At 45.2% G+C, this 19662-nt stretch overlaps 1 protein-coding gene and 1 pseudogene across 2 annotated transcripts in view; both read left to right on the top strand.

Annotated features, from left to right (window-relative positions):
- woc (zinc finger protein without children) overlaps positions 1-19662 on the top strand; it is a 114467-nt gene that overhangs the window by 80309 nt on the left and 14496 nt on the right. For both annotated transcript variants that reach the window (XM_050169827.3, XM_055065797.1), the window contains exons 14-16: positions 2274-2437; positions 3233-3455; positions 7563-7685. In XM_050169827.3, coding sequence (XP_050025784.1) covers positions 2274-2437; positions 3233-3455; positions 7563-7685 — 510 coding nt within the window. The remainder of the gene's footprint in view (positions 1-2273; positions 2438-3232; positions 3456-7562; positions 7686-19662) is intronic.
- Positions 14610-18030, top strand: LOC140218871 (tigger transposable element-derived protein 6-like; annotated as a pseudogene).

The following is a 19662-nucleotide window of genomic DNA, read 5'->3' as shown; positions in this document are numbered from 1 at the left end:
ACAGATCGCACAGATAACAGATGTTGTCTTGAATAATTCTCGAAGTCACGGGTCACCACGAGCGACATCACACTGTGGACACGACTACGTAGGCGCAGGGGCACGACTACGTCACTGTCCGGCTTGGAGTGCGGCGGCCGCGAGAAGAAGGAAAACGGCGTTCGGTTTGAAATTTCACATCTTTCCACAGCGCGTAGCGATGTAATACTTTGCAGACATGATCATTATCGCGCAATGTATGCTCTGCGCTTGTTAGCTCAACATGGCCAAACCTGGTGAGGAGCCCGTTAAAATAAGAAAATAAAAGTGAACCTGAATGCACCCGAATACCAGTGTCACAGGCCCCATTCGATCGCAGTTGAGTTCAATCTGGATTGAAATTGTCGACCGTGTTTGGCTCCCTCCTGACCACATGTTTGCGACCAGAAAAAACGAGAAATGCAGATATTACCTACAGTGATGAAATGAAAGCTTTAAAAGGACACTAAAGTTGATGTGGGCTGTTAAAATACCATTTCAGGAACCTCACAGCGCTTGTTCCGTGTCAAAGAAAGACTGCTTTATGAGAAAATTGCATCTGAAGGGTTCGCATACCTTTAGCCTAATTCAAATCGCCTGTGCTCGAGCTGGGAGTGGTGACATTGCATATGCCGTCACCGCCCCTTACTGCCATTGGTGAGTAAAACGGCACCTAACAGATGGCGCTACGACTTTCTGTGCAAAATGCCAATGCGTGGCCGTGGAGAAACTGAGCCATGGTAGAGTGTTGGATTCGCCGCTGCAGCTGCTTGTGATTGCCAGTGGCATGGGCCGTTTGGGAATCCCACAACATCACATGGATGTAGCATTCTGGGCTGCTTGCTGTTTGTACGAGTTTCGCAAGCCACGAAACTAGTGCAGCCCAACACTAACGAAACTACTGAAACGCGAAAGCGCAGGCAGCGCAAAGTGGAAAAAATTAAACCTTTTGATTGCCCACTTCATTGTCAACAGTTCAAGAGTCAATGTGTTTTCTTTTTCTAAAAATCAAATAGAACCTGACAAGTAGCATTTTCTTTCGTCTTATAATGCAATAGAATTATTTTTTTATTATGCCCGGTTGAGTTCTAGTGACATAATTATTATGAGGAGCACCTTTGTCATTGAGCTAGTACTTGAATGTCCCAGGGGAGTCTCTAATAATGAGCTGCATTTACCTCAGTTTCTTGATTACTAAAGGTATATTTGCGATAATATCTACATCTTAGACATTCTCGAACACTAATCTATCACTTTAACTAGACTCAACATTTGCCTTCAGTGTCCCTTTAATTAGCTTTCATAATGAAAGCAGCACATCACCATTTCTCAATGATTAGCCATAGATATAAAGCACGCAAGGGTGTTATTCTCAAGCGATAATTTTAGATACTTCTACCACTTTCATGAGAGACTGCATTGTACTTGTAGAACTATGCGGCTGAGAGCATTCCTGGCACTATTTGCATATAGCAAGCTTGGCATAGCGTCAGAAATGCCGGCAGCAGATTATGCCGACACATTTGGTGCCGAGCAGTGCTAAATTTTGCGAAAGTGATAGGCCACAAATAACACTCTAGATAGTAGCCGAGCACAAAATGAACCAACAGCAACCTTTCCGAAAACGCTCTGTCACCATTTTTGTGACGGCAGTGATGCTGCCTCTGATGGGTCTGAAGGCAGGTTGTTGCCGACACTGCAGGCGCGGTTTTTATTTCATATGTAACACACAGGCAATTTTCAAACCCATTTTCTTGCCAAAAATAGTGTGCGTCAGATTTCAGTAAATACAGTGCTGCCACACTCTAGTACCTCATTGTGCACAAGTGCATTGATGCTTTCTCCGCTGACGACACTGAACAACAATTACTGTTTTTTTTTCTCTCTCTTATTACTTTTCAACTTTTAGACTGCCTGATTACGCAGGCATTTTTGTGGCCTATGCCATGTCAAAAACATTAGTCGGTGGTGTGCTAGGCCTTTTCAATCACATATAATTTTGAATGAATACCTTTCTGCTGCCTCTCTGTGAACTTCAGTTGACTGCGATGGCACAAATTTTGGATGATGTGAATATTATAAGCTACCCCATAATATTTATATAATAGTTTCTTTTGTATAGATTTGTTTCTGCTTCTGTCTGCATAGTTTCTTCTGTACATGCCTGATTTTTTTTTTGTAACACAATGAAAAATATTTTTCTGTGAGTGCGTTTTTGGAGAAACACAAAGTTTGACCGACTTTTGCTTTTTTAGCTTCAGATGAACCCTCTTGTGGGAAGCCTGAGAAAAGGGCCGCATCTGATGAAGCTGATGTGGATCTCTCAAATAAAAAGATGCGAACGTCTGAGGATGAAATGGAGACATCTGACTGCATCCCAGTTACAGAAGAGGCAGTGAAAACCCATGAGTCATTGGACGTAAGCATATATGATGTGACTTTTCTAGCGTTGTTGTTATGATTTCGCCTGCTGTTGTTAAAGCTTAGAGGGCAGAAATGTGTACTAGCAGGGGCGCACAGTTCTTAAGTTCATTAATTTTTGCGGCCTTTTGGGCAGCCTCATGTTGTTTGCCTTATTTTGCTGTTATTGCAGCCCTTGACACCAGTGTCAATTCATTGTGATTGTCAGTGTTGATCGCACCTGCTGTTCTAATTCACAGTGTTGAGTATTCCCAGCTTTACTGAATCCAAACGCTAAGTGTGGACTTTGCTGTTACAGCACTGCTCCCAAGTTCTAGCAGCAAGCATTAGAATGCCCCACAGCAGCATATCCACTATGCCAGTCAACGGCAGTGAATGTGTTGGTTGCCTGACAAACCTGATGAATCACTGGGTCGGCACTAGGGAAGCAGATAATTTATCTGGCAATCGCCTGCAGCGAGGATGCATCATCTTTAGACACTGTGATAATTGACTATATTTTGAGTTTATCACTCTGAATACCAATAATTATTTGAATGTGTTGTATTTTTATTGTTTATTGTACCGGCCCCTCTGTAACGCTCTTCTTGGCCCTGAGGGTACTATAAATAAAATAAGCATACTGGTAATCTTGAGAGTCAAACACTGGCCTTACACTTTGTTGATAGACATGGCCAATGAAAGTAAGCTTTTGTACTTGTGCTGTTGAACATTTTATGCCAAACGTATTGTATACCAAGAATAGTGCCATAGGGGGTGTAGTTTATCCTTGCTCCCTTCTGGCTATGTGCAGTCAGCCACAGCTGTGAAAGCCTGGCAGGATTGGGTGCAGAAAAAGAATGCCGAGCTCGAGAAAAGTTCCCTCTCAGGCAAGCGGCAGCTCAAGCTCTTCAAGACAAACCTGCTGGGCATGACTCCCGAGGAGCTCAACTACGCCCTTTGCCTCTTCATCAAGGAAGTGCGGCAGCGTGATGGCACGACTCCCTCCCCATGCTGCATCTACCTCCAGTGCCTTGGTAAGCGTGACCGTGGCCGCCTGGATCGGCGCACGCCTGGTTGCTACGGCCGTCCCATTCAGATGGAGGGGGCGTAATTGCGGAAAGGAGCATCACGACAATGCTGCGCGTGCCTCCAACCCCTTGACTCCCTTGCTATGGCTGTGCGCTAGATGATTGCTCTATAAGAAACCGCGAAAAGTTCTGCTTAACTAAAAGGCACAGAACAGTACGAATGGCCCCTGTCAGTATTTTTTTCTTCTTTGCGCTCCTGCCTTTGTCGGGATGATGCTGTCTGAAGCAAGCTGCAGTCTTGTATTTGTGCATGCTGAGCCGCTGATGTTTATTTTATTTTGTTCATCAAGAGGCAAACTTCCTGCACGAAGCATCAAGCTGCTTACGTAAGTCGGCAGCCACGGACAGACAGCATCTTTCAGCAACTTTCTGAGAAATCTGTATATACATACTTGCATGCCATGTTTGTATTTATGGTGAAATTGCCAGCTTTACACATTCACAAAGCATACAATAATTCACTTGCAATGGCAAACTCATAGCCCCTGCGCACTCGTGGTGCTCTCTTCAAATGCGCAGAACTTTCCGGCTTAGTGGCTTATTCAGTAATTTTTTCTGGTAAGCTGCTCTGTCTGTAACGACTGCGCCAATGTTTGACAGTAGGGGCTTAATTTGTTTGCAACTATTGAAGAAGTCACTGATGCGTGTTCTTTTGCCTGGCAAGTAAAAAGGAGGGCAGCTCTTCGTTATAGGAACTGCGCACAGTGATCGTTCCCGCTACAACTTTTGCCGTTTTTGTTTTTGTTGCTTTAGCGCCTGTGACTGCGTATAGCCCTGCTAGCCAGGAAAAACACGGGGGACAGTGGTCCACTTCAGGCGGCCATGTATTGGCCGACTCCCAACAGAATTAATTAATTAATTATGGGGCTTTACGTGCCAAAACCACTTTCTGATTATGAGGCACGCCGTAGTGGAGGACTCCGGAAATTTCAACCACCTGGGGTTCTTTAACGTGCACCTAAAACTAAGTACACAGGTGTTATCGCATTTCGCCCCCATCGAAATGCGGCCACCGTGGCCGGGATTCGATCTTGCGACCTCGTGCTCAGCAGCCCAACACCATAGCCACTGAGCAACCACGGCGGGTTCCCAACAGGAGTCAGTGCCCAAGAACTGTAGTGAGCAGATGGCACTACTGGCAGACTTGTCATTGGGAAATAAATTTTTCCTGGATATGGCTTTAAGCTACGTTTCCCAGAGAGTTTCATCCACTGAGAACTCGTGAAAGCTTAGACCAAGCTTTTTCTTGGTGCTTGACTTGCAGCACGGCACGCAGCAGTACGGCATGTTTCTGAAAAATACAGTAAATTGCACACGGAATCTCGGGCCAAATTATAAAAACAAATCACTTGCCTCTATTCAGTGTGGTATAACAACGTGAAAGTGCATATGAAGACATATATGCTAGTTGCACAGGGCCTACAGCAGCAACAGTTCCAAGGAACAGACATAATTCGAGGCTTAAAGGAAAAGCCACTTCAGCACCACTGATGTATCGCAAGAACTTCACAATATAAAGGTGGTGTGCGTGCAAGGGCCCCTAATAATTAATTTTGCTGGTACAGCAGGCCAGAAAAAATTTACTGCAATATTATTACTGTTGACTCTCGTTACAACGGACCCTGATAGTCTGACAAGAAACATCCTTTTTATTTGAAGTCCGTAATATCCGAAATGCCTCACTTCTGAAACTTTCGTCGCGATGTCTAACAACTTTATTGCAAAGAGTGAGTGACAAACGTCCAAAATGAAAAAATTAACAAGAAGTCGCAGTTTCGCCCGAAAGGCGAAGCACCGATTGCGATCATAAATTACGCAAGATAAGTGCGGCAGCACCAGCGAGCAAACTGACCTTCGTGCTCTCTTGCTTCAATGCGAACTAAACGTCGAAAGCACAGCACATACGAAGCTGTCGGCACTGGGCGCACTTTGTCCACATCTCAGGTCTCTTTCAATATACAGTGCCGGCACGACCGTGTAGTTAACAGCAGCCACGGGAGTAGAACCCCCCCTCTTCTTCGCTGTCACGTTTGTGGTCACAGTTGCTGTGCTCTACTGCCACTAGAGTTCAAACCATATCATTATGTTAGAGGGTTTGTCGACAGAGAAACTCGCAAAGATTGCACGGAAGGCAAATGTGTAGCACGAGGAATATTATTGCCATTGCATAAGATGTCCAAGGCATTATCACAAGTTCTTTTTCTTAAAGCTCCCCAAAAATCTTCCTGAATTCATTCATTTACACGTTGTCTAAGGTGACAGTATTATAAGCAAAATTAACTTTCCACATTCCAAGCTATGTTACAAAACATTGGCCTCATTAGTGAATTTCGTCACGCTGCTATCAGCTTGTGCAGTGACATAAACTTCGGTCATAATTGCACACTTTTAAGAGACAGTGCATTGCTCTCTCAATGCAGTGGCCAAGGCTTGTGAAACTCGACATTGTAGAGAAATCAGTCACTTAAGGCAAGTGTCCGCGAGAGTGTTGTCTATCTTCCTCCTCTTAAGGGGGCATGCAGATGCGTTCTGGGGCCTGGCAACAGCTGTGGCTTGGTTGCATTTCACTAAGCATTGGCCAAATGTTTGAGAGCTTATTTGATGACAGATTTCTTAGCTACTGCAGTATTTTTCTTCACTTTATCTGCTGTGCGGTGGACAGTGTTTAAGGGGAGATGCTACTTGAAACAATTTTTTTTTTCATACAAGAGATTTAAAAATACTGCCATTTTGTAGGGTTTTTTTATGTAAATATCAAATATGTCATTACTTTTTTGTAGCTGCTATGTTCTTTTAGTTATTCCCTACTGCAAAATATGGTGATCATTGTATGCACTTCCTTGTGTATAATATTTTCACAAAAAACGTCGTGCATTAGCTTATTTAGCTCTTTGTAGACCGCAAAGTGATGATATCTATCCAAACAGCATTTACAATTACTGGAACTATGAAAAAAATAAAGTGAGGACGCTTTAAAAATTTTTTATTCACAATTCCATGAAATATAACCATATACTTTTGCAACAAGTACTGAGAGAGATTGCAATTTCAAGTAGACATCAGCATTCTACATATCTTGAAGTGTATGTACGCCAAATTTCGTTAGTATAGGACAATTATATGGGCACTAGGTTATTCTCATGGGATTGTGAAAAAAAATTTGTTGAAGAGTACCAATCATTTATGCTTAGTTCCACTGATTGTACAAGCTGTTTAGATAGATATCAGCACTTTGCAGTCTACAAAGAGCTAAATAAGCTACAGCGCGATGCTTTTTGTGAAAATTTAATACAAAAGAATGTGCCCGCAAAGATCACTGTATTTATCTGTTATGTAGGACATAATTCAAGAAATGTAGCAGCTAGACAAAAACTAATGACATATTCGAAATCTGCGTGAAAAACTCTAATTGGCTCAATTTTCATACCTCTTCTAGAAATGAATTCTTTTTTTTCAGTAGCATCTTTGAGCTGAACATGAAGGGACTTCAGGAGGTTTATCAACCTTTAAGCGCAACAGAAGTGCACTGAATCTATGGAAACTTGAAATTAGGTCCCCTAAACTATTCAGTTATATGAGATTCTGGCCTAGCAGATATTGTCCTGAGGCTCCACTGTATTTTGCTGTTTGCCGTTCTGGAGCCATAGCCATATTACATTGAATATACATAGATGGCAATGAGAAGTGGCACATTTGTTGCTATAACTGCTGTCTCACTGTGAATGGATTTGCTATGAGTGGGCTAAACTATCTGCACTCATGAATTTAACTCTGCGTGTTGCAGTTGATCCTTGCTAATACAATGCTCCTCAATACGTTTTTGATGGTTATAATGTCGCTGAGCCTGGTACCTGTGATGCGGATGGCTTTGTTTGCATAATAGCATGTTCCCTGGCTACATCATACTGCTGCAGTCCTGTGAGAAATGTATTGAAGGGTCCTTGTTGTAGTTGTGTTAGTTTGGCTGCATACAGGATATTTAGCCTTGCAAGCTGGGTGCTGCTCATCTGTACATCTGTAGACGCTAAACATTGTATTTTTTATCTTTTGCAGGAATACAACAGTACCTACATGAGCAAGGGCGCCAAGATAACATCTTTGCTGATCCTCAGTATGAAATGTTCACCGGCTGCTTCCACGGCATTTTCAGCCAAGCTCATGACCTAAGTGAACATTGTGAGTAGGCCTGAAGGCCACCTTTGAATCAAGTGGGCCTGGCCTTCTTGTTTAGCACGTATTGACTAGGTTGGATATCAGCACAAAGCGATAACGCCACTCAGTTTTATGACATTACAAAGTGATGCTCAGTGATATGTAGTATGCTCTGGTCAATGTGTAAACGGTAGTTAAGTGGTGTCTATAGATGCCTTCTTTTTGGAAAACTGGAATTGCTACTTCACAGACAATTGAGCACACTCAGGAGGGATTGCGTTCTGTATACAAGTTTCTGCTCATGAGCTAAAACTAAAGCTAATTTTCATAGCTATGTTTTCAAAAATTATGGTATGAGGCACTGTTCCAGTTTTATCTCTGTGCCCACAATAGGCAAAGACCCACTTCCCTACGGTATGAAGACTGCACCATGCGCCATCATTCCTTTTGTCAGGTGGCACAGCCATGTAAAGTTATGCCTTTTAAGAGTTGGAGTCGGGCATGTAACATGAAATAATCAGAAGAATAAGAATGGGCTGGGGTGCGTTTGGCAGGCATTCGCAGATCATGAACAGCAGGTTGCCATTATCCCTCAAGAGAAAAGTGTATAACAGCTGTGTCTTACCAGTACTCACGTACGGGGCAGAAACCTGGAGGCTTACGAAAAGGGTTCTACTTAAATTGAGGACGACGCAACGAGCTATGGAAAGAAGAATGATAGGTGTAACGTTAAGGGATAAGAAAAGAGCAGATTGGGTGAGGGAACAAACGCGCGTTAATGACATCTTAGTTGAAATCAAGAAAAAGAAATGGGCATGGGCAGGACATGTAATGAGGAGGGAAGATAACCGATGGTCATTAAGGGTTACCGACTGGATTCCGAGGGAAGGGAAGCGTAGCAGGGGGCGACAGAAAGTTAGGTGGGCAGATGAGATTAGGAAGTTTGGAGGATCAACATGGCCACAATTAGTACATGACCGGGGTAGTTGGAGGAGTATGGGAGAGGCCTTTGCCCTGCAGTGGGCGTAATCAGGCTGATGATGATGATGATGATGATGATGTAACAAAGGGTAGGCTGGCCCATGCCGTCGTCCGAGTCATCCATGCTATGGACATGGTTGAAAAGAGGAATGTGTTCTCATCGAGAACGAGGAGTACTGGGTTTATTTACAATATCTACATGAAGAGTGGAGAATGTTACATCTCATCAGTCTAGCATGACTGAAGTGAAGCCCACCAAGGAGCCCCAAACGTTCGCTTAAGTCCCCTCTGTCCTTCCTTGGTCCCTAGGCGAGCGAAATCTGCGGCCTCCCCCCCCCCTCATCCATTCAGAGCACCCAAAGTCGTTGAAGGACTCGCGTTGAGGGTGAGGGTTCACACAATCACTACCATACTTTTTTTCACTGAACACACAGGAAGGAGGAGTGCTTCGTAGAAGGGGATTGCCACGCTTTGCATAAGCTGGCACATCTTGGTGCTGGAATGCCTGTCAAACGACCGTGGTGGTTACCGGAGTCCAAGAGGGAATGCCTTAGAACAGCCCTTTCCAGGAGTTTTCTTGCTCCCATTGGTCCGTGAAGGCGACAGTGAACCAGCAAACAATACTTTGTCCGCCAAACGTGTCTCGCCTTGCGGGGACCGCATGTCTGTCCAAGGGTGACGCATTGTTAGCTTCCCGAAGCGATTTGTCACAGTGGGGCAGCAGAGGTTAGAAAGTCGCTACCCCGCTGACCGATCGTAACAGCCTGTAGACTCGAGGATTAGAGGCTCAGGAAGCCTATAACAAGTGCTTTCCGGGCAAAATAAAAAAGCAAAAGAAACATTGGATTACTTCAGAGTGATTCAAATTTATAAAACGTAAAAATGCACTTTACGAGCACTTTTTAAAATCTAGGAACAAGGAAAAAGAAGACTGAGACATTCTGAAAACACAGAAATACTATAAATTCTCTCTTAAGGGAAAGCGAACTTAAATATTTCAGTAATCTGTTTGACCTTGAAGGAACCAAAACATCCGAAGCCGCCTGGAAAAGGTTAAACAGGTTGCTTAATCCATGCTCAGACGGCAGCACATACCTGAGTAAAATTACCATAGACAAACGAACCCTTACTGGTGATGACCTTGCCGGGGCCTTTCATAAATTCTTTACCTCCATTGGAGAGAGCTCACATCAAAATAATTTTGTGCGGTTCGTGGGCACACATATTAGTGAAAGTGCATTTCTCATTCTGGTCACTACAAAGGAAGTTACGGCTGATTTTCTGTCCCTAAAGAACAGCAGGTGTGGTGACATGGATGGCCTAGAAATTCGGCCAATCAAACATGCTATTCACATTGCAGCCCCTGTTTTAGAGTATATCATTAATTTAATCTTCTCATTAAGCAATTTTTTTCCTAGGCGTTTTCAGATAGGGAATGTTTGTATTATTTTCAAGGGTGGCACAAAAATAACATCAAATTACAGACCTATTTCAATTCTGCTTGTATTTTCTAAAGTAATTGAAAAAAGAATACATAAAAGAATGGTGTCATTCTTAACCAAGCACCACCTTATGACACCTTTTCGATTTGGTTTCACAATGCAGCATTCAGCAGAAACTGCTCTACTATTGCAAAAAGAAATCATATTTGATGCATTCAGAAAGGAAATATATGCCCTAGGAATTTTTTTTTTACTTCTCAAAAGCATTCGATCGAATTAACCACATTGCATTAATTAAAAAACTGGACCACGTTGGATTCTGGGGTAACTTCCTGACTCTCATAAAACCCTATTTGCAGTACCGGCAGCAAAAAGTTGAAATTAACAGCTACACATCTAGTTTTAAAAAATTATCACATGGCGTGCCACAAGGCAGCATCCTGGGCCCGCTACATTTAGAGCGTAGCTGTTAGGTGTCCGTTTCCACTTTGAGCGTTTGTGTGCCTCAGTGTACCTCGCCTCCCTCGGCGTAACTGAGCAACGAGCACAGTGTAGGATGAAAGAGGGAATGTGAAGCGCAGCAGGTGATGAAAGACAGCAATAGCGAAAAGAGGAGGCTAGCGGAAAAGGAGAGTATGGCAAAAGGGATGAGGAGGAAAGCGTAGTGCCGCGCAAGACGGGCTTGTGTCGACTACCACTACAAGATGGCGCCAGAGTAGTGCGCCATTGTCTGTTCGTTGATGGCACGCAGTGAGAGTGCAGCGAGTGCGCCGACCGATACCATATGTGGAAAGAAAGCAGTGCATGAGTGGAGGCCTTTCTGCGGCGGCTGCTGTGAATCGTGCCCACGCATCACCACGCGCTTGCCTCTCACGATCTCTCGATTCGCAAGGTAATCACGCTACACTTTCCATGCCAGCCAATATATCACGAAACAAAAACATGTACAGTAGACTCCCCTTAAGACGAACTCCAAGGCACCATGAAAATTTGCTTGTCTTATCAGAAGGTCATCTTAGCAGAAGAATAATTGACATGGCCAGGTGCATCCAAATATTTTAGTTCTAAATGGTAAATGAAGTAGGCTTACAACGGCGGAAAAATGACTTAAAAAGCGTTTATTTAGCTGAGCTTCATAGAAAACTGTCTCCAAGTGGTACTCTTGCTTGGTTTTATTGAGTCCGTGAAGGATGTTTGTCGCTTCTGTGCAAACCAGCGAGTGGCCACAAATGACCTCATCTCACCTAATGACCTTGAAAATCCTTCTGCGCCTTCATGATGCTGGAAAAAGTTCACTAGGGAGTTCAAGCAGGCATCTGCCACCTCACAGGTCATCGGGGCAGGCTCCGAGCTAGTGGAAATACGAAGGAGTGCGCTGAGCATATGGCAAAGCAACGCCACCTAGAGGAAAGCCTAGGTGATGTTGAGCAAAGTGGGGAACGAGAAACGAGGCAAAGTGTCACGGAGGAGGAAGGTAGGCGGAGGCGCGGTGTGTTGACCTCCTCTAGCAGTTGTTACAGGTTTTGTTTGCGTTACGGACGTACTAGGTTTGTCTCGTGATAACGTCGTCCTCATGAGCTGTACGCTGTGTATGTGAGTGAAAGCGTGCGACGGTGAGCCGACGATGGTGGCTCAATCTCGCGTGCGCAAAGGAGGAAATGCCGATGGGGAAGTGCGCCTTCTTCCATTGTGCGCATGGCACCAGGGGAGGGGAGGGAGTGGGGGCATTGTACTTTGGCCGCACACAGCCGTGCGGGCTTTATTTGAAAGCGATCTGCTTAGGGGGAACAGTCTAAGTGGGCCGATGGCTTGTAGCTTTGCATTCATTGTGTTCTCACCACGCAGTTTGCGTTGAAGTGATAGACAGCACGGAGGTCACTTCACTCGCTGCTGCTGCCGCGATTTCTCACGGCAGCGTTTTGACAGAAATTTTCGTGGTCATCGAGTTTGATGTGTCCATGCTTGTTAATTTTGTTAGTAAGTGAATGTTTACAAGAGGGAGTTCTACTCTGGGAGCTGCTGCATATGACGTGGCCGCGCAAGCCCTGTATTGAATACCATCTGCGATGCAGACAGTGTAGGCATCTAGGCGCACCGAGGGCCGATAGCTCCGTGTGCACTATAGCACCCATACACTTTTGCATCAGCCGCGTTCACAAAGTGAAACATTACTGTAACATTTAAAGCGAAGCTTTTTTTGCCTTTTTCTTCGACTTTCCCACTGCTGCTGCTGCTGTGGGCTGTTGTAGCTGCTGCTGTCCGGCATGCCGCTAACGCCGGCCACGTCAGGACGTAGTTTAGACACACACCACTAATGCCGGCCATGTCGGGACGTGGTTGAGACATGTCACAAAAACTTAAAAGGCATGTGCTGTTTGTATTCTGTTTCATGACATTTGTTTATGAGCTGTCGTACTCAACATTCCGAGGAATAACTTTGTGAAGAATCTAAGACATGGTATGTGCCACGTGGAGGGCCTGCACAGTTGTGGTTCAGAATGATTATTCGCCAAGCGACGCCTGTGGCGTCGACACTGGATTTTCTGTGACACGGGGTCCTTAACGCTATCGCATTATTACATGACAGGAGTGTGGCACAAAAAAAGGATGATCAGAGAAGCTCATGTCAAGATTTGTGCTGCATCGCATCTGCACAATGCACTCTGGACGCCTGACTATGCGTGGCCCCTCACAAATGCTTTGCAGGAGCTGCTGCACTTGTCTCCAGGCTTATCCGAAACAGCAACGACAGTAGAGGGAGGACGTGGGGAAATGTTAGCGAGGGAATAAGAGAGAGAGAGAGAGGAGGCAGTTTTGTGAGCTACAACGCTACAACCCAGAATGGTGCCGATGCGTGCACTTAGTGCTGACAAGACGGAGGCTCGCATAAAGCGTCGAGTGGAGCAAAAACAACAAACACAAGCGGAGCAGGCAAGGTAACGTTTCACATCCCATCACGTCTGTCGATCTATCACTGCCAAATAACATCAATGAACGCAAAGAGCAGACAAAGCTTCACTTACATCGATTCCCACAGTGCGTGGGATTTGCCTATATTTTATTTTAGTTTTTCCTCTTGTTCTCGCCTCTGTCCAAGGGCGATGTGCACTGCAGGCCTCGAGCAGGGTGCCTTGATTCACATGCCCCCAGGCGCAGCGCATCGGGGCACCCTAGCTTCCAGGATCAGTACTGGTCGCGCTCACTCCGAATGTTCGTCTTAACCGAAGAGTATGTCTGAGACGGTTCGTCTTAAGCGGACTTTTTTTTTTCATTGAGTCTATGGAAAACCAAGCAAACGTTCCCTTGTTGTTCGTTATAACCGAGAATTCGGTTTAACTGAGTTCGTTTTAATGAGAGTTCAATGTATAGAGCTGTGCTCAAATTTTGCATTAGGGATTATCGTAATCGTTGGTGAATTTTTAAAATCGTTACTTTACTGATTTAGTAAGCGCTGATAAAGATACAACTTTTATTATTTACACAGATGATACAAGCTTATTTTTTAAGCACTGTGATCTGTATAAACTTGTAAACAGAGCAAGTAGTGTATTGAAATTACTGAACACATGGAGCATAAACAATTCGTTAAATATGAATGCCTCCAAAACGATATCTGTCCCTTTCGTCCCAAAAATTAGGCCGTAAACAGCAATGTAGCCCTAACGATTGGCTCAGAAACTATTAAAATTGAACCTCTGGCGAAAACTTTAGAAGTAATTGCTAATAACATGCTGTGGAGCAACCAGGCTGAACTTTTTTATGCTAAACTTTCTCATACCGTAGGTGTCTTATCAGCGTTTGTGTTTTCTTTTGTTGCAAGGAATTAAACTCCTCGTATATAATTCTCTTTTTTTTAAAATCTACACTGAGTTATTGGGATCTGGTATGGAGCACCACAACGGAAAAGAACTTTGCTAGAATATATAAACTGCAGAAAAAAAGCTGTGTACGTATATAATTACTGGTGTTCCATGTGATGCACACGCTAAACCCATTTTTGGTGCCCTTAATTTACAACCAATGCCTGAAATTTATAATTCCTTTTTATTGAAGCAATATCATACTTGGTGAAAAAAGGATGATTCTTTTCTGATTGAGCTAGCACATTTAACACCATACACATGCCCATGCAGCACACTAGCCACCGATGCTTGAGAAATCCCCTTACTCACGTACCAACTATGTTCGCCAAATGATGAGCTATTTACTGCCGCTAACTCTATACACTGTTCCACAATAAATCCATAATTTCATTCTTTTCTACAAACATCCTTCTTATTTTTTCTTCCATTCCCTGTACAATTTACGTGTGTTTAAAGTGCACTAGATATTGGATGCACTCGCTAACATGTTTGTATGTTCCTTGATGACTGCCTTGCGCCAATCTGCCTCCGTCTTAGTGTCGCGTTGTTTTGAATTTTCGCTGTATTTCGTGTCTAGGGGCGTGTATTTCCGAATCCAAGCCGTCTTGATGTTTTTGTATCTTAGGTGTACGTACATTCTGCAACTGTAATTTGTGTTTGCCATGAATTTGAGTCTGCCGGCATATTGTAATTTGGACCGCGCCTCCCTTGCCTCGTACGAGGACCAGCTCATTTCACCACTTACTGCTGCATTTGCAGTGGCTATGTCGCCCCCTAGCAGCCAACGGCCTAGTTCTGTTTGGTGACGCTCCAGGCATATTATGGTTTCACTGGAGTAGGCCAGCACATCGTCTGCATATGTTGTCGCTGGTACTGCTACTCCCTTCCACAGTGTGCGTCCGACACTGTATGGGTTGTATGAATGTCTGGCCAAGTGCCAGATGCGGCCTTTGAGGCGATTAGATTTTTTACTAATGCATTTTGATGCGGATCCAGAAAGTTTGGTTGGTCACTGAGAGTTATGCCGAGGTATTTGTATTCCGATGTTTTTTTGACGAGATTCCCTTGGAGGGTGAATTCATTGTTAGTGTTGCTTGTATTTATTCCCATCCACTGTGTTTTCTCAGTGTTAAACCTTAGCTGGTCGGTTCCTGTGACTTGGGAGCAGATGTCGAGCTGGTGTTGGAGGTCAGCTGCTGATTCTGCTAGCAGCACAATATCGTCCGCGAATGCCAGACATGAAATTTTGGTGTATTCTTCTTGTTTGTCGGTTGTTATCGTGGACAGGTGGAGGCCTGGTCCTTCATTGTAATGTTTGGAGTAGTTGTGTGATGTATATGTTGAATAATGTTGGGGACAACGGGCATCCTTGTTTTAGTCCTATCTTTTGCTCGATTTTCTTCGACCATAGTTCTTGTAGTGTATACACTGCTGTGCAATCCGTGTATAGGTTCTTGAGCAGGTCTATGCTTTTACAATCTGTTCCATTGCTCAGTAGTTTTTGCCAAAGCCTTGAGTGGGGCACACCGTCATAGGGTCTTTCCATATCAAGGAAAGCCAGATATAGCGTTGATTTTTCCTTATGTTTCATCTCCATAGCCTGGGTGAGAGTGAATATATGGTCACTTGACCTGCGGTTTAGTCTGAAGCCCTTTTAAGACTCTGTGAATATGCTATTTGATTCACAGAGCTTTTGTAGTCTTCTGTTGAGGATTGCGCTGAACAGCTTTTGTATGTTGCTCAGTATAGATACCGGGCGATATGAATTTAGTTGTTCAATTGGTTTTCCTTTGCCCTTGTGTATGAGGGTCACTTTTGCCTCTTTCCAAGCTGATGGAATTTGACCGGAATCAAGGATGCTGTTGAAGTAGTCTAGTAGTACCTCTCTTGCTTTTGTCTTTAGTGCTTTTAGGAATTCGTAGGAATTGCTTTTAGGAATGAGTAGGCGCAGCACGCCACAAGTTGGCGCTAGCTGCTTCATGCGCGTCGGCCACAGTCGCTCCGAAAGAGAAAAAAAAAAAAAAAGCGATAAGCAAAGCGGCGCGGTGGCGCCCGTCCCGCACTCAGTTTCTCTCTCTCGCGATAGCAGGCTGATGCTACCGAAGCAGCGTGCAACCAACGGTACAACCCAGTTCGAAGACGGCGCCAACAAAGCGTAAAGCTGTGTCGCTTGACACGAAGATGGATATTTTGTAGGACTCTCGACGCGGCTTCAAGGTGAGCGCCCTCGTGAAGAAGTATGAGCTCGCCCAGTCAACAATATCAACCATCTTGAAAACCGGGAGCACCGCGATTGTGAAGGCAGGAGCTATCAGCGGCCATGCCGATCAGTGGAAAAGGGTTAGAGACCCTTTGTGTGCCGATGTTGAAGAGGCGATTTACCAGTGGTTCATCACAACGCACGCGCATAATGTGCCTATTAGTGGGCCAATACTTGCCACCAAAGCGAGAAACTTCGCTTTTCTTCTGGGACGCCCAAATTTTGAGCCTGGGGGAGGCTGGATTCAGCGCTTTAAAGAGCGGCACGGAATCATTTACAAAAACATGGTAGGGGAAGCGGCGTCTTTGGACACAGAGGCAAAGCAGCAGTGGCTGCAGACAAAGCTGCTCAGCATGCTGGAGCGCTACGCGGAGAAGGACATATATAATTGCGATGAAACTGCTCTGTTTTTTCAAATGTTGCCGTCGAAGACTCACGCTCTTAAAGGAGATCAATGCCCCGGCGGGAAGCACTCGAAACTTAAGGTGACCGTGTTGCCGTGCGTTAGCATGGACGGGAGCCATTGTCTCAAGCCTTTCATGATCGGGCGATCAAAGAAGCCAACATGCTTTAAGAATCAGCACATCCCGGTCCGCTATCGCAGTAATAAGAAGGCGTGGATGACCTGCGACCTGTTCGAAGAATGGCTGCTCGAGTTCGACAGTTTAATTGAAGACCAAGGAAGAAAAGTAGTGTTGCTACTTGACAACTGTAGTGCACACAGCGTTAACCCGAAGCTTACATCTGTTGAGTTGATGTTTCTGCCTCCGAATACTATGGCAGGCCTTCAGCTGTTGGACGCCGGCATGATTGCCAACTTTAAAGTCCTGTATCGGCGGCGCATGCTGGAGTGGCTAATTTTAGCCATTGACCGCGCAGCTCCTGGCACGTCGGGTCATGCAGACGGGCCCCCTGACCTGAAGATCAGCCTTTTTAAAGCCGTGCGCTTCGTTTATGGTGCATGGTATGAAGCAAAGCAGTCAACCATATACAACTGCTTCAAAAAGGCGGGCTTTGTGCGTCAGGACGAACTTCCCCAACCCACTGAGACCAACATGGTGGAAGCCGCCGACATAACCAAGCTCTGGGAGCTCGTTCCTACTGGTAACACAGGTGGTGCGTCGATGGAGTTTTTGACTGCAGTCAGTGCTGCCTCGTTCTGCGATGAGATCACCGACGAGGCGATCGCCAAAGATGTGCTGTCTTGACAGACAGCAAAGTTGTGCGACGGTGGCGACGGCAGCAGCGACAGTGACAACGAGGTTGACAGTGGCTCCTTGACCCCGACCACGATGTCCACGCAAAGTGCACTGTCGTCGATCGACTCCTTAACTGATTTTATGCATGCTAAAGGATTGCCGCCAGTGTTCGCACAGCAGCTGGAATCCATGCACACTGCGGTTGTGAAGCTAAAGCTGCCGGAAAGGCAAGTGCAGATTTCGGACTATATCGGCGCGCCTAACCCTTGACACGGTCATTGGCGCTAGAAATAAAGTTTGTTTTTCACAGCCTACTTTCTAGAAACATCATCTATTCTTTAGAGCAAGTAGCGAATTCGAGTTCGGAGCTGCAAAGGTATGTTCCACGTTTTTTTAAATTTTTAATTTTTATAACTGCAGTCCAGATATAGCGATCATCGGTTATAACGATCATATTTTTCGTCTTTCTCGATATCGTTATAAGTGGACTGCACTGTATGTGTTAAGGGGTGAAAGCCTTATTAGGCCTTAATGGCTTTTTGCTTTCACTCCAGAGCATCTCTGTTGTGACTGTTGTATTGTCACCTTTGATGAAATACAGTCGAACCTACTTATAACGATACCGGCTATAACAGTGAGAAGCTACTGCACCGCCAACTTTTGTATGTTTTCTATAGGGAAATAACTCGCTTACTACAATATCCCCATGCTGCATTATCGGTTATAACAATGAAGTCTGGCTGTAAGGTATCCATGTTGAAAGGTAACGGAATTCGAAATCCTTGAAAAGAAGAATGAAAAAGTGAAATGTGAGCCACTGCACAATAGCCTGACACCCCAACTGCTGCCATGGGCTTCTCTACATCGCCAGCCTCGCAAGCATCTCTCTCATTGCCCTTCCATCCCTCCGAGCACGAATGGGCTGCACCCATAGGTCTATGCCTTGCCACCTTCGGAAACACGAATGGACTGCACCTACTGCACTGACAATGCTGCCGGCACTGCTCCCAGATTGCTTGCTAGGCCCTGATTCTGGGCAATTTGCTAATAGAGTAAGTCGCTCGTGCTTGTCTTTGTTTGTGCGTCGAAATCATTCCTGGCCTCATGTTTTCTCATTCTCATATGACTCGCCGCCGAAATGGAAGATGGCTGATTTGCCCGCTGATCATCGGCAATGCACGCCGTTGCTGGTGAAAAGAAAGCGCACGGCTATAGATTTGGAAATGAAGTGCTTCTAACCAATGAGGTGAGCGTCGCGAACGTGCTTGCATCGGATAGCAACAGTGACGGCAGTGCTGACGTGGTAGGGCAGGCTGCCTCAACATTGTCCCCGTGGGAGGCCCTGCAGGGGCCACCAAAGCGATGCCTTGGCAGAGCTTGTATGTCACTTGCTGCCCGTCCTCTTTGCAGTTCTTATAGCAGTGCCATTCTGGAACGCCGACAGCTGTGGCTTGTTAACAACACACGACTGGAGCGTGCAGGAAGTAGAGTTAAACATTTAAACGAGTCAACACAATCAGAAGCCGGATGGAGGAAGGTGGTGGGAAGTGGCCTCCTCGCTATTATAGTTATGGCAGAACAGCTCTGCCATCCCCCATTTTGATTTTTTTTTTCACGCAACCCGGTTATAACATTTCCTGGTTATAACAACGGAATTTTTGTGACACTTGAATATCATTATAAGTGGGTTCAACCGTAAACTGAATCTGGAAGTATTGTGGTTGTGGGGCCAGAAACCGAGGCTCACTTCATCTGCACAAGCTTTGGTTTGTCGCTTGATCTACACAAGCTTTGGTTTGTTATCATGAAACCAAGGCTTATTTTCCTGTATTAGAGGAGGCTGGGGCTCGGCCCTTGGGGCTGGGAGCAGGCAATGTCTCCCTGCAATGGAACCTGTGAGGGTGCTTGCCCTCACTGCTCCCTAGGTTCTGGAGCCCCTGCAGAGGACTGATTGCTTGGATGTTGTGATAGTATGATGTGGGCCCAGGCCTCAAACACACAGGGACGGCACAATGAACACAGAGAGGCTTTAATGACACGGGGACAGACTAGGATAACATACACGATAACACACACGGTTCACTTCACGAGTGTCTGTCGCTTAAGTAGTTAAGCACCGCGTCCATGTAGGAAGGCGTCTGACTGCGTATCGGTATCGCACACTCACGGCACGAAGAGACGCAATGATGAATCAGGAGCAGCGGGTGGCAAAGGGGCTGGAGGCCGAGGTGGATTCCCGGCACTCGACGGGCCACT

This window comes from Dermacentor andersoni, chromosome 6 (assembly GCF_023375885.2).
Source record: "Dermacentor andersoni chromosome 6, qqDerAnde1_hic_scaffold, whole genome shotgun sequence".
NCBI lineage: Eukaryota > Metazoa > Arthropoda > Arachnida > Ixodida > Ixodidae > Dermacentor > Dermacentor andersoni.
The sequence above is the reverse complement of the archived record's forward strand: the minus strand, read 5'-3'. Positions and strand labels throughout refer to the sequence as shown.